Source organism: Culex quinquefasciatus, chromosome 1 (assembly GCF_015732765.1).
Source record: "Culex quinquefasciatus strain JHB chromosome 1, VPISU_Cqui_1.0_pri_paternal, whole genome shotgun sequence".
NCBI classification, from domain to species: Eukaryota; Metazoa; Arthropoda; class Insecta; order Diptera; family Culicidae; genus Culex; species Culex quinquefasciatus.
In genome coordinates, this window is record NC_051861.1 from 46,545,036 (window position 1) to 46,560,107 (window position 15,072).

General features: G+C 46.2%; 1 protein-coding gene across 7 annotated transcripts in view; it reads left to right on the forward strand.

Moving 5' to 3' along the window:
• Window positions 1-15,072, forward strand: part of LOC6035513 (homeobox protein prospero) — a 159,392-nt gene that overhangs the window by 110,618 nt on the left and 33,702 nt on the right. For 4 of the 7 annotated variants that reach the window (XM_038249611.1, XM_038249607.1, XM_038249606.1 and 1 more), the window contains exons 3-5: window positions 864-5,064; window positions 5,798-5,974; window positions 14,812-14,956. In XM_038249611.1, the coding sequence (XP_038105539.1) occupies window positions 1,175-5,064; window positions 5,798-5,974; window positions 14,812-14,956 (4,212 nt within the window). In that variant the 5' untranslated portion in view covers window positions 864-1,174. The remainder of the gene's footprint in view (window positions 1-863; window positions 5,065-5,797; window positions 5,975-14,811; window positions 14,957-15,072) is intronic. The other 3 variants (XM_038249613.1, XM_038249614.1, XM_038249612.1) reach the window with 3 other exon arrangements.

Genomic DNA, 15,072 nt, shown 5'->3' on the forward strand with positions numbered 1-15,072 from the left:
AGCAGCAGGACTACGAACATAAAAAGTGTACCATCAGGAGACGCCGTTCCTTGCCCGGACGGCACGCCGCTTGACTCCAGGTGTGCATCGTTAATTTATGGCCCGTTACCTTTCTTACTTACGCGAAGGCAGGATCAGTGCTGCACTCTGGCTTAAACATGAGCTTCTCCTTCGACATGAATCAAAATGTGAGGGGAATTCTCGCACACAACTTTGTAAGAATTTGGAAGGTACAAATTTGAACTAGGGTGGTTCTTCAACATACAGATATTTTACAAACAGTTTTTCACCTAAAGCTTGGATGCTTCTGTCAAACTTGTGTAAACAAACAAATTATGTTTTGAAAAGTACTCACAACAACCCTACCACCCAGCATACCTTCGTAAAGAAACTGCAAACCACCGACCAGGACGAACCCGACAGGCAAAAAACTTGGACTGCCTAGGAACTCCCACCGCAATGCCCCGTGGCATTTTTAACTTTTCCCTCAACGAAAACAATACCGCACGAAAGATCTCGCGTGCTCGTTCTCCTCCTCAGTCCGTGCTTGTCGTTGTGACACTCTCCTCCGCAAAGCCCACCACCACTACCAAGAAATCCACACAAATGTTCAAAGCGCGAAAAGATATTCAGCTGCCTCCCCTCCGTCCGGTGTCAATCTTTGTTTCCTTCTCTGTTTGGCCTAAACCCGGCCACGTTGAGGCGCTAATACCACCGTCCCTCTCTGCCGTCCGTACCGGCAGCAAAGTTTTTTTCTCCTCTCTTATTAACTCGTGTTCTTTACGCCACGCTGCGTTCTCTTTTTTCTTTTTCTCTCTTTCATCCAACACCCGTGGCTGGCGTTGTGCTGTTTCTTTTTCCAGGTCCATGCGATGGAAGGGGAATCCTAAGGCCGGGTTAAGAGAGGGGTATTGTTCGGAATCGTTGGAAGGGGACGTCGTCGTCGTCGTCAGCAGCAGTCGTCGTTTTAGTCGCAATAGTCAACGCTCAAGTCTTCGTATGTACCGCCAACGTGATTCTTGGTGCTCCTGTTGTAGTAAGAAGACTCGTAACGTAGGCCAGCAGCAACAATACCAACACGATCGGGCACAAGCACAAGCAACAACGTGGAGTGGAGGGGAGAGTTTCTCCCACCGTGCGCTGGTCCGTTGGCCAATAACGCTGTTTGCCTCTTATGATGTCATCAGAGGAGGACAGTGATTCTTTCGGTTTGTACGTCGATAAGTTGCTAAAGAAAAACAAACGAGCCAGACAGCGCGTAGACGCGGGAGAGCCAAGAAATAGTTATTCTTCGATACCGAACTTCAGTTCAAGACCGTCCTTGATGAGCGGCGGTCTATACGGGGCTATTTTTAGCCAAAGCCAGCAGCATTTCGGTGGACTGTTTGGTCCCAGTGGATACGGGCCAGCCAACAAGATGCTAAACGAGCTGTTGGGTAGACAAGTGAAGCAAGCACAGGACGCCAACGATCCGGACAGTATCATGCTATCGTCGATCGAGGCAGCTAACGCAGCGGACAGCAATAATACCCCAACGAGTAAGCATGGATTTGAGAGTACGACGAATCTGAACAACAACAACAACAGCAGTACGAACAACAATAACAACTCGAACAGTAACAATAACAACTCGCCCACGTCAGATGGATCTGGCATGATGGGACGGAGAAACAGTAACAGTCAGAACATGTTGGCCAACGCCGCCAACAGTGGCGGTAACAACAATAACAACAGTAACAGTAACAGCAGCAGTGGTGTTATAGACCTTGACGGTGGTTCTAGAACACCGCAGCCCAACGATCTGGCGCATCACATGTTGCGCAATATCCTGCAGGGCAAGAAGGAGCTGATGGCCCTCGATCACGAGCTGCGAACGGTGAGCAACCAAAGCAGCGCGCTCGGCGACCGGATATCGCCCGACAACAACAACGTGATCAGCAAGAACAATAACATATACGACATTACCAAATGTGACACAGTGATGAACGGTGGTGATATTAGTGACTCTAGTGATCTAGGTGCTAATAACAACAACAGTGCTTCAACCAAAGTGAATCAGAAAAACAACAACAGTGCGACCAATAATCAAACCAATAGCAATGACAACAACAGTCACCAACCCAATAGGAAAATTTCCCTAGACTCGAACAACAGCAATTGTGATGATTTGCTAGCCTCGGAGCTGGCCCATACCGAGCGGCTACTGAACGGAGTTGGCCTCAACGCCAACTCCACCGGTGGTCGATGCTCGAGCATAAACCCGAAGCAAGAAAAGAGTGATGTGATCGACGAGCTGGTGGCCTCCCTTCCGGATGAAGCCGATGAGACCATGCCGTCACCTGCCTCTGGCAGCAATGGAGTGATAATTACCAAGCAGGAGCTGGACATTGACGAGTGTCTGGAGGATAAAGATCGGGACGATCGGACGCCAAGTCCCATCACCAGCAAGAACGATACCGAATCGCTCACGTTGAAACGGGCTCGGGTGGAGAACATTGTGTCTTCTATGCGGGCCAGCCCGGCGTTGATGTCATCGCAGTCGGGCCAAGTGAACGGATGTAAGAAACGGAAGCTATACCACCCGCAACAACACGACAACAGCGCCGCCGAGCGGTACGCTGCTGCAGCCGCAGCTGGATTAAATCTGGGCCTTACGCTGCAAAACTTTATGCTGGGTGCTAGCACCGAACCAGACGATGACGATGATGAGATGGAGGTCACTCCACATCTCCACCAGAAGCGTGTTGAGAAGGACGTACTTAAGTCCCAGCTGCGATCGATGCAGGAACAACTGGCCGAGATGCAGCAAAAATATGTGCAATTATGTTCGCGAATGGAACAGCAGTCCGATACCCAGGAGGTGGACGACAGCGTCAGTGATATCATGGAGGACGACTCGAATCCAGACCTGACGCCGGACAAGTCCCTGATACAAAGCTCGCCGGCATCGACGCCGGTGAAGGACGTCGGTAAGAACGCGGACGCTTCCAGCATGCTGCAGATGATGAGCAAAATGATGTCGGCCAAGATCCACAGCCAACTGCCTTCGCATCCTCACCTGCAGGCTGGTTTCAACGGAACGCATCTCTTCCTGCAGCACATGCAACAACAAGCGGCTGGATTGCCTCACGAAGGTATGAATCAGCACAACCAAATGAGTAATGCCGCCATGTACCAAAAACTGTTCATGGAACAGGAAGCGCGGATGGTGAAAGAAGTTGCTGAACAGCAGGAACGAAACTTGGCAAACACCAACCAGCAAATGCTACAGCAGCAAGCGATGCAGCAGCAGCAACAACAGCAGCAGCAGCAGGAAAGAAGCATGCAAAACAGCAACCAGCAAATGATGCAACAGCAGGTTCAGCAGCAAAACCAATCCTCTCAACCGCAACTGCAATCTCCACCGCAGCAGCAACAGCAAAATCAGCAGCAGCAAATGCAAATGCAGCAACAGCAACAACAACAGCAGCAGCAGCAGCAAGGTGGTCAGCAAGGTCACATTCAGGCGCCACAAATGCCCCAGTTGCCTCACCTGCCCCAAATTCCCAAGGGTTCTACGATCCCATCGGATTTGACGAGTCGGTTGAACATGATGCGATCGAGTTCCAACTCGGTGGTGCCCATGTCCGGCCAAGACCTGGAAGGCCTGGCCGATGTGTTGAAGACGGAAATCACTGCCTCGCTGTCGAGTTTGGTCGACTCGATCGTGACGAGGTTCGTGCACCAGCGAAGATTCCTGGGCAAGCAATCGGAAGCGGCGGCAGCAGCGGCCGAACAGTTGAACAAGGACCTGTTGATGGCGTCTCAGTTGTTGGATCGGTCTAAGTCCCCGCGGACAAAGGTTACGGCGGATCGAGGACCAGTCGGCAGCGGTAGCAGTCAGTCAGGTAATGGACCAATGCTTAATTCTAGTCTTAACAGTGCTCCCAACCCGAACGTGGTGAACCAGTCTCCAGCTGGGAACCCGATGATCGCCGGTCAGCAGGGTAACGGGCCACGGTTGAACGGCACCGCGTTTCCACCCATGGGAATGCCGATGCACGTGAACAACGCGCCCCAGCACGATCCCAAGAATATGAATAACATGAACCAGATGAATATGCCACCTCATGTTCGACCTTCTCCCTCTACAGCTATGTTCCAACAGCCGAAGCCTCCGCAGAACATCAACCCGGTGGCCGCCGCAGCGCTGTACAACTCGATGAGTGCGCTTGGCACGAACCAGGTGAATCCTTTCTGCATGCCAGAACCCCGCGAAAACCCCGAACAGGCCGAAGCTCTGAGCCTGGTTGTGACGCCCAAGAAGAAGCGCCATAAGGTAACGGATACCCGAATTACGCCACGAACCGTGAGTAGGATTCTGGCCCAGGACGGAATCATTCCTTCCGCCAATCCGATCCAACTGGACCAGAACAACAGCAACCAAGGTAGCAACATGAGCAACAGCAGCAACCTGAACAGCAACAACAGCAACAGCGGTAACAATAACAACAATAACAACATCAACAGCAAGAACAACAACCAACAACAACAGCAGCAGCAGCAGCAACAACAACAACAACAGCAGCAGCAACAGCAGCAGCAGCAGCAATTCAACAGCCAACCACCGAGTGTGCAAGCGAGCACCCCAACCGAGAGTCCCTCTCCACGTGGTTCGTTCCACCCTCCACCCCCGTCAATGTTGCCCGTGTCGTTGCCGACGTCGGTCGCGATACCAAACCCCTCGCTGCACGAGTCGCAAGTCTTCTCACCGTACAGCCCCTTCTTTAACCCGCACGGCCCCCCTCACAGTGGTCCGCATGGACCGCAGCCTTCCCAGTTCCACCACATGAAGGTGTCCTCGAGCCCGCCCGGCATCAACGGCATGATGGACCCTCGAGATTCGCCTCCGCTGCCCCACCCGCCTACGATGCTGCACCCCGCACTGCTGGCAGCAGCCCACCACGGCAACTCGCCCGACTACGGCCACATCCGGGCGTCCATGGACGTCAACGACCGGAACTCGGACTGCAACTCGGCCGAACTCAGCTACAACGGCATGGAGCCTACTATATCCTTTTCAAAGCAAGTTTCGTTCTGTTTTTTTTTTGTTTTGCGTACAAATTTCTTATACTTTCAGGGTAATTTCATTTTAATTACTATTTGCATCTGACTTGGTTTTTTTGTTCGACATCCGAGCACCATTATTTTTCCGGTGTCTTTGAAATAGAGTTTTTCATGCTTTCATTCCATACTTGCACTGAAAGGAGGGTGAAGTGTTGAAACAATTATTGACAGACGATAGAACACTCGAAACTATCGTGAGAAACGAAGCCTCTTGTCATGTCTTCAGTTTTTACCAAGATTTTACCTTCCGAGCTAGCTTCCATCAGTCTACGCTAGTCATTTCACACAATTCCAACGTATAAATAAATTAAAAGCATTATCCTTCTCCTTTTACCCGACTGACTGGCCGTTCCTTAATCAGATTTATCGAACGGTATTTTTTTGCCACGCCAATTCTTTGCCTCGAAGGCAATCGAACCACTTTTATAGTTTCCCCTGCTCCTCAGAAGGAAAAAAAAGCTCTAATTGCTGAAAACTGAAAACAACAAGATTAGCTCGGAATGCTTCACCGAAACCCCGCAAGTGTCGGCTAGCAAGCTTCGATTTCTTTTCAACTTGGATTGATCCACGCCGGGCTAGACTGGCCAATATTTGCAAATATAACTGGAATGATTTATGCCCCCATCATAAAAAAAAAATGTGATTCACTCTAAAACCCCAAAAACCCCCATCCATACTCGAACACACACAGATTTTCCTTGACTCCGGAGCACTCGTCAACATTGACCCCGATGCACCTGCGCAAGGCGAAGCTGATGTTCTTCTGGGTGCGGTACCCCAGCTCGGCCGTCCTCAAGATGTACTTCCCGGACATCAAGTTCAACAAGAACAACACCGCCCAGCTGGTCAAGTGGTTCTCCAACTTCAGGTGAGTGGCGCCTTTTTTACCGGCATGTGCTGAATCGATGACAGGGTTGTAACTGATAACTGTGACAATTATCCAAATTTTTCAACACTTTTACGAAATTTTTATAGTTTGTGTCCCAACTTATCTAAATTGTACAAATGTGTGTCCCTTTTAACAACGTTGTGCCAATTTTTAAAAATTATGACCGTTTGAATTTGTGGAAAGTTGTGAACATTTAAACAAATTTGTGTCCATTTACACGAATTGTGCCCATTTTTTGCTTTGTTTTATGTGTTGATGCAAATTCATGATTTGATGATCGACATTGGTAACACTCGCTTCCAGACAGTTTCGTGGAGAAAATCTCGCTGCCCTCAAATGTCGATTAATTAAATTGAAATATGCATATAGTTATCAATCAAAACACACCGGTGTGGGAACGAGTCCGGCTGCACCGACCGGAAGTATACGAGCAGGGGGAATTGTGATTGATTGTCGTGGGGTCCGATTCCCGGTGCGGAACGCGCTCCGCTGGGTTAATAATTTAGCGATAATTAAGAGGATTTGGCTGCCTAACTCAATCAACCCGTGGGTCGCGGATTTGCTTTTTTTGAAAATTTCGCGGGAATCATCGGTCAGTCCTGGGGGGTTTTGGGAGGAGCACCGAGCTAGTGGCCAATCAACGAGTTTGGGCGCACTGGAATGAGTTTTTAATCTTTTTGCTAAGCCGGAAGCGGAATTGATTATTGATTGCAATACGGTTGAAGCGACTTGTGAGCATAAACTTCAACTAGTTTTAGAACGAAATAGTTGTCTAATAACTCGCTCGTCTTCACGTTCATTTTTGAAAGTTGTGGATATACCGTAAAACGGGGTGACTTTGATAGCCGGGGTGACTTTGATAGGTTTGCGATTTTTCTGCAAAATGAAGAGTACAATTAAAATACGTACGGAATGGTTCAGAATCATACTGACCGTGGTAGAGAAGTGTTCAAAGTACCTCAAGAAGAACTTTGCATAAAATTTTGAAATGTTTAAAAAGTTAGTTAACTATAATTGAGAAAATGTTGATGAAAGTCATTATTTACAACTTCTCAAAGTGTCATGATTTTCTCAATGAACATGATTTTGAATCGGAAAACGGAATGCATTTTCGGGTTCTTAGGACAATTTTCCACTAGGAGAATGTTAAATAAGTTTGTAAATAATAAAAATTATGTGTCCTTGAAACACAATTAAATAAAATATCCAAATTTATAGGCAATTTCAGTTGAACAAATTTCATACAAAATGTGAAAACTTGTGATTCGTGCTTTGTATTTAGTTTAAAATGCAATATAAATCGATAATTTTATTAACAAAACTAGTTTTAACAAATTTCAGGCAAAATTCCTACTTTTCAACATTTTTATGTAAAATTTATTAGTATTTTGATAAAAAGCTTATAAACTTAGTTAACTAAATATAAATATTGATTTTTTTTCCTTAAAAACTATATCAGCTACTTTAGTGATGGTACATTTAACGTACAAATAAAGTTTGAACATCTTAAATATGATTTTAACAAGAAGACTATGACTATCAAAGTCACCCCGGAATTTAAATTAAGAATTTTTAACGTAACTTTTTTTCTAAACACTATTGAAAACACTTTTTTTCCAAAATAGTGCATGGACTTTGTGTGGCCTACCCCAGTACATGTTTTAAAAATAATAATCTTGAGAAAAACCTTACCTGTTGGAAAATATTTCAAAAACAAATTGAAATCCTATCAAAGTAACCCCGGTTTAAGGTACATGAGATGGGACTCCTTTTTGACTTGATGTTTGGTATCAATCGTTATTGCAGTAAACATTTGCCCAATTTTTTAAACTATGTATTTGTGCCTATCAAACAAGAAAATGGGCACAAGCTCTTCTTCCCGTTCATTTTCGAGAGTTTGGGCAAGCTTAAGCAAAGTTTTGCTCAGGAATGCCCATTTATACAAGTTGTGCCCTTTTTTTCTCCGTTGGGCTCTACCAGAAAAAATATGTACAAAATCATGACCTTTTTAGACATTTGTGACCATTAAGGTTGAATTTTGGTAATTTGTGCCACGTTGCTAAATTTTGGCAGGAATTTTCGATCAACATTAAACTCACAAAAATGCACTTTACTTGTTAAACAATAACCGGTTAGCACAGCAATCAATAGTCTAGATCAACACTTTCCACCAACCAAATTTGACCAAATCCAAACTTTTCATTCCAACCACTGTCATGGAAGCAAACATACCCAGCGCAAACACCCATTGGAACTACACGTAGACAGAGATAGAGCACACAGTTGTTTAATTTTTAATGTGCTCGCCGGACCAGAACGCGCGTCCTCCCGGGAAATTCCGCAACACCGCGCGGTTTCAACCATTGAAAATCGAAATCAAACACAATCGACTAGTTAAACAGACTCTGCGGTGCCGTGCGACTAAGCTATGTGACGGATGACTTCATCTCCGGTACTCTGGGTGGTAATTGATCGAATGCAAATTTACTTTGCGGGTTTCTTTTTTAAACGCGTGTGTGAATGGGACATTGTCATTCTTCTGGTCCAAAAGGGGGACGGGGGAAGCTCGGCAGGACATAATTTTCTTCGCCAAACCCCGTGTCCATCCTGGGGGTATCGAAGCTGTACCAGCGCCACATCTGTGCAACCCAGGCCGGAACGGTCGGCCCAAGAATGAGGTTTGCGGCTGTGATATTGTCGGGTTATAAATTATGCCGATACCGTTTGGCCTGGAGGCTAGTGTTGTTTGGGGTTTGGGTAAATCAGGGATTGTCAAGCAAAAAGGCTCCATGTTGTTTGTAGTCAATTGTATCAAAACAGATCACAACAAGCGTTGAACACTATTTTTGACGTTTAGGCAAGTTTGTGCTTAGCTGGACTTAGTTGTGCCCCTTTGTGCCCTGATGTGCTTTATTGTAAAGCTTGTGCCATTTTATAAAAAAAAAAGATTTTAGTTTAAGAAGTTTATGCCAAGTTGTGCTTTTTTGTAACGATTTGGGCACATTTGTTCCAAGTTTTGTTCAAATTAGCTTTTTCTAGAAATTTGTGCCCTTTTGCACAAAACCGCGTAAAAGTCGAGCACCCCTGACTTGACTGCACCAAAAAGTGCACCAGTGCAGTGTGTGCGGCCAGATTAGACCGGCACAGCTCTGTCGAATCGATTTGGCAGCGCAAAAATCGCCAAAAAATCTAATATGCAAAGCCTATCCCGGCCATCGGAGCCATGTCCACGGGCACTCTATCTCTCTCGCCCTCCAGGGGGGGAGGTGGACACTGCCCGGGCAGATTCCCATCTCGTTTCGGACACGTTCCCCGATGTTAGTTAACTTGCACATGCACTTTTTGGTGGTGCATCTAGGACGAAATAAAAACCTGTCGTCCGTGGAAACAATTTTTTCCCGAGCACACATGCAAATTTTTCCATTCATCATGTGTGTGTGTGTGTGCGTTTGAGTGCGCCGGATTTGCGCGAGTTTTTCGCGGAAAACTCGGAATAGTCACCACCCCAGAGGGGGGGTTGGGATCCAGCGCGGAATAGTCGGTCACCATGGCGAGTGCACTTTTTTTGCGTCGAGTCGATGCAGTGTCCGGACGCAAAATCCCTTTTGATGCCTTTGAGTGGGGACATTTCGCGAAAAAAAACTTTATCGAGAAGCTCCAAGTTGACAGAAAGGGGGCTGGACATGGAGGACGCGAGCTGTGGGAATAGTGGCGCAAAAAAAAAAAGAGTGGCCCAAAATGTGCGGAGCAGCCACCGGGATGGTTCGGGATCCCGGGACATCCCGCACAGAAAGCTCAGAAATAAATTGCATCCATATTCGGTTAGAATTAATAGCATTTGTTATTATGTCTGCTTTGTCACACCAACCGAACGTCAGCTTTGGCAAATACTGGTCTCCGGCCCTAGAAGTGGTCAGGACGAGAAGGGCTCCGTCCACTTCAATCATGTGCCCGCGCGACCCTTCTAGCGTAGATCCGGAGTTCCAGGCACGATTAATTCGGGACCTGGTCTCCGGGTGGGACGAGCAACGGTTTGTGTGTTATATACCGAGAGCCACCGAATACGAGACCACATGGACCGGGGGTGCGTTTTTTGGGGGACCCACTCTTATGTGCCGGGCACAAAATTTTCGAGTGCCCCCCACCCCAGGCTTTTTGCATTCCGTGCGATAAAGTGCAATTGCAATTTAATGCCTATTGTGTGGGCATGTGCCGGAGATAGGCCCACCACACACACACACACACACAAGTCACGGGCACCAGTGCGTTTCCGGGGAGACCCGGCCGGAGACTGGAATAGAAGCCACGAACCCCATCCCCCCACAACCGCCGCCAGAGTCGCTCTCGAAGTGCAAACTTTCGCAAAGCAAATATTCCGGACACAAACACAAACACGTGTGTGCACGCTCGCTCCCGAACCAACTGCAAAATAAACAAATAATTGCAGATGCTGGCATCCCAGTCAGTAGTCCGGCTTGGGCGGCTCGTCTTTTTCAAAACACCCCAAACAGCTTAACGCTATTATCCGAACCTGTCCGTTTCTTCGGCAAACGCATAAATCTACCCCCAGAAGAAATCCACTTCTGGCAGGTTCCAGCAGCAGCAGCAGCAGCAAGTCTGCGGTTATCGGATTATTGTCATTTCTTTCGGCTCATTGGCAGAGCGAAATTGGAATTAGAAGATGCTTTAAGATCGGATTTTAAGGGGGAATCGGTTATTTTTGCACCGGATAAGCTCGAAAATATTTGAGCAGTTTCAACGGTTGTTGAGGCTGTCGATTGAAAAATAGATTTTTTTTTTCGATTTTTTGCGAGTTTTATGAATTGGTTAAATACTAACATACATTTCTGATTGTCAGTTTAGACATCATTAATCATAACATTGTACTTTTGTGCAAATATGCTCTAACTTTCATGACTGTGCCCATTTTGTGCCACTTAAGAAAATGACGCGCAATTATAGAAGTATGTGCAAAGTGGAGTCACGTTGAGCCCCGTTGTGTCCTTCATGGCTTTGTTTAAACAAAAATTGCAATTTTGAAGAAATTTTCAAGTGCCCTGTATGGTTTCTTAGGTTTGTAAATAATGCTATTTTCCGTAGCAGAAAAAATACATTTTAGAAAATGATCAGAACAGTTATATTGAAAACCGTCCACAAAAAGGTGCGCTTTTGTGCCCTGTTGCGCAATTTTTTTATTTTTTTTAAGTTGTGCACTTTGTACTATAGTGAAGTTTTTACACATTTGCGCTCAATGTGTCCCGTTGTGCCCATTTGTGCCCAATGTGCCATATTGTTGAAATTAAGCTAGACATTTTTAACTGCAACATTTATGTGATATGTAAGAAAACGCACCGTTAAGTACCCTCCAAAATGCAATCTCAACTGAAAACTTCAACAAGTGAGCCGTTCCACATAAGAAAAAAACAGTCAAATCACGCCACCCAAGTTTGCTCCAACTTAATTAAAAAAATGCCTAATTAATGTAATTCCACTAATTAGCACCAAGTCGCACCGCCATTCGCCCTTTCAGCGTTCTTTCTGGAAGAAAACTCATTCATCACACGAAAAATCCACCCCGTTGAGGTGGTTCTTAATTTTTGCAAGGTTGCACCTCATCGGGGCAACAAAAAGCTTACAGCTGAGTTTGGTGGCGCCTCAGGGCTGTCCACGTCTCCCCAAAGACAGTCGCAAAAAATCGTCCCAGTGGTGCCTTTGTGGAATCGGGATTTAACCCCTTTTTGCCACAGATGTATTCCAGAATCGACAGTCGTTTTCTTTTATGTTGATTCACGAAAAAGGGGGAGGTTTGAGGGTGGTCGCTCAAGTAGTTAGCGAAATTAAAAATTAAAAGAGTTTGAAAGCGGAAATGAGTTCGAAACTCTCGGTTTATGAAAAGGGTTGTTGAAGTCCTGTTGCGTCCATCAAGGTCAACCTCCCCCGAATACTTCGAAGTAACTCTTTGCTTGAGTTTTCGCCAGGTCATCAGCACCGATTTCAAACCCAATGATAACGATCTAATCGGTTTGCTACGAGATTCCACAAATCTTCCCAGCCTTTTCAGAGTCTTAATTTGGCGGGTAAATCACCCCTTCAAGATTTCTTGCAGCGAAAAAAATCACACGCACAAATCCCAACGGAAAAGGGATGGGAAGAAATCATAAGTTACTTACCTTGTGCCAACCCCTGCTGCCGCATCCCTAAACAACGAGGGGTTCCGACGACAAAGGCCAAGAAATGCCCAAAACGTCTTGGAAGAAAAAAGGTGGCAGATGCAGCTTGCGTCTTGAAGATTTCCGAAACCTTACCTGGCCGTAGACCCGCATGGCAAGGACTTTTGTTTGGGCAAGCAAAAAAAAAACAGACTCACTGCAGCTGTCCCTTTGGCGCCCCTTTTTCCCGATTTCCCGCTTCTTCGAGGAAGAAGTCGTTATTGGAACATTATGGTTTCGCGCGTAAAGTTGCCAGGACGCAGGACTTGATTCCCTAATTAGCCCTGGCTCCTCCACCAGCAAAGGAGTTCCGACCGACACCCACTTGTCGTCGTCGTCGTCGACACTCCACACTACCACCCAAGCGATAATTACATCGCAATTAAATTGTTAGGATCTACGGCGTGGGACACGGAAAACAATCGGTTTTGAAAAAGAACGCAATAAGATTGTTTTAATAAAAAGTGAAATTTTCAGGAATATGCTCAGTTGAATGAAACAAATTGTATGGAAAGTTACAATGAACCCTTTTGAACTTGAAGGCGTGCGTATATCACGATGTAACTTGAATCCTTTAAATTTCATCAGTAATTAAATAACTTTTTGAATTTTGACTTGAAATGTCGCAGATTTCTTTCCGTGCGCCATTCTGCCCTGCAACGAGCTGCTTCAACTGACTTGCACTAGTGGGCACTTGTGTCGCGCCTAGCTGTATGCACCCAGATGCATCCTGCACCTGCATCACGTGTCGCAAACACCCACGCGAGGCATCTTTCAACACCTCCTAAGCCTGAAAACCGCAGGCCAGCAGCTCCAGCTCCGACAAGGCAAACAACTCGCGCGCCGGCAACGACACTTGACGGCAGCAAAGTGTGAAATAAGTGCACTCACGCGAGGCCCCACACATCCAGCCTCTGAAGAGTTTCGCCGGTTAGTCTTTGGCCAACACCTTGGGTGCCCCCTCCTTGGTGTTGGCTTGTGACGCGACGAGCCACCTTCACGGAAATGGCCACTTGACAGTTGGGGCACCTTCAATTGTTTCGGGTGGGGCGGCGAAATTTACTTAAAGTTTCGGTTAGCCACGTTCAGTTGGCGCTAAGGGGAGGAATCTATTCGTCATAATCGCTGCCGCTAATCAGGGAGTAATTGTTTGCACAATTACGACAAGCCTCTGTGAGTTGACAATGGTGCATGTGGAGCTTACGTGTGATGCTGCCACAGAGCAATGGACGCAGCTCCTAATTTTGTGAGCAAGTGAGGCCCAACTGTCAAACCATTCACGTTCACATATCTCTGTTACGAGCCCCCCAGAGTATCACTTATCCTTTCCACTATAGTCGGGGATGAAGCTGATTTTTTGCTCATTCCAAAGGGAGCTAAATGTTTGCACACTTTTTTGTCCTCACGTGTCATATCCTAGCCCCCCCTTACAACTCATCCGCCAGGATGACACGACGCCAACCAGCATAGAGAGAACGAGCTGTCGTGCTTTGTTTTCTCGTTATTCATTGCACATTATGTGAGATAATGTCGTTTTTCATGTTACTCTTGAGGAGGTAGTAGGAGAGGGGGATGGTTACACGTGACCGCCCTCCCCACCCCAATTTTCGCGAAATTTGCTTCCGCTCCATCTCCGCCTTCTTCGCGACAGCCCTGCAACATTTCAACCGGCCGTGAAACATTTCACCGTTTTCAAATCGTGCAACGGTCAAAATCAGCGAAGCGCAAATTTTTCCCCTTTTCCCCGACAACGACAATTAATGTCCAAACGCATATCTCACCAACCAACTTCAAGTTCAAGGAAGCATTTCTTCCCAAGAAGTACCCCGAGAATGGGACAGAAGTGCTAACGAACTTTTTGGTTCCCTCCACTTTTTTTTTTCTTTATTACTATTCGGTTCAAATTGACGCTGCCAATAAGCCACATATTGCACCGGTTCTCACCCCATTTCTTTGGCCATCGCCGGCAATTTAAATGCCCTCGTACCTTATGAAAGAGCGCAGGGGGAACGACCGGTGCGCGTTCCAGCTGAGTTCTTGCAAGGAACAATCTTGATTCTCGGGGCGACAGACGTCTTGTGCGTAACCATAAGGCGTACAATCATTGTGGGAAAAAAGTGCGCGCCAAGAAGATTTGACGGTTGGAAAAGTCACACTTGCGTTGATTTGATCGTGTTTGAAAGGTGAATGTGAGAAAAGAAACTTCGGAGAAATGACCGTTGGATTTTGTAGTAATACTTGAAGAACGAAGCTCAACGTTGCAGAGAATTCAAAATTTTATTAGAAAATCTGATTCCGGAGTCAGGTGTTTGGTTAGTCTTCCTACAAGTAAATTTGTTTGTGTTTTGAATACGAGAAACCTGCGAAATTTGCGAGTTTGGTAAACTGTCAAACACAAAAAGTGCGAATTTGTTTGTTTACCATAGTCTAATACCTCCTTAAGCTAAGTCACTTTCAACCGTTACGCCCATTACGTTTATCCAAATGACATTTGTTGTACACTGTGTTGTGGGATTGGTCACTTGACTCTCAAAGTTACCCAAATTAAAATGGTTAATTTTATTTATTTTTGCTAATAACAACATCATTTCTTCTTCAAAACAACAGGGAATTCTACTACATTCAGATGGAGAAGTACGCCCGCCAGTCGGTCAGCGAAGGCATGAAGAACGTGGACGATATCCACGTGGGCAACGACAGCGAAATCTACCGCGTTCTCAACCTGCACTACAATCGGAATAATCATATCGAGGTGAGTCCGTCATCCGTGGAAGGGAGTTAGTGACACCAAATTGGCAAAAAAATCCTAAGAAAAAATACTTACAAAATTTTCCTTTTCCCCCCAAATTCCCCCGTCAAATTTTGCAG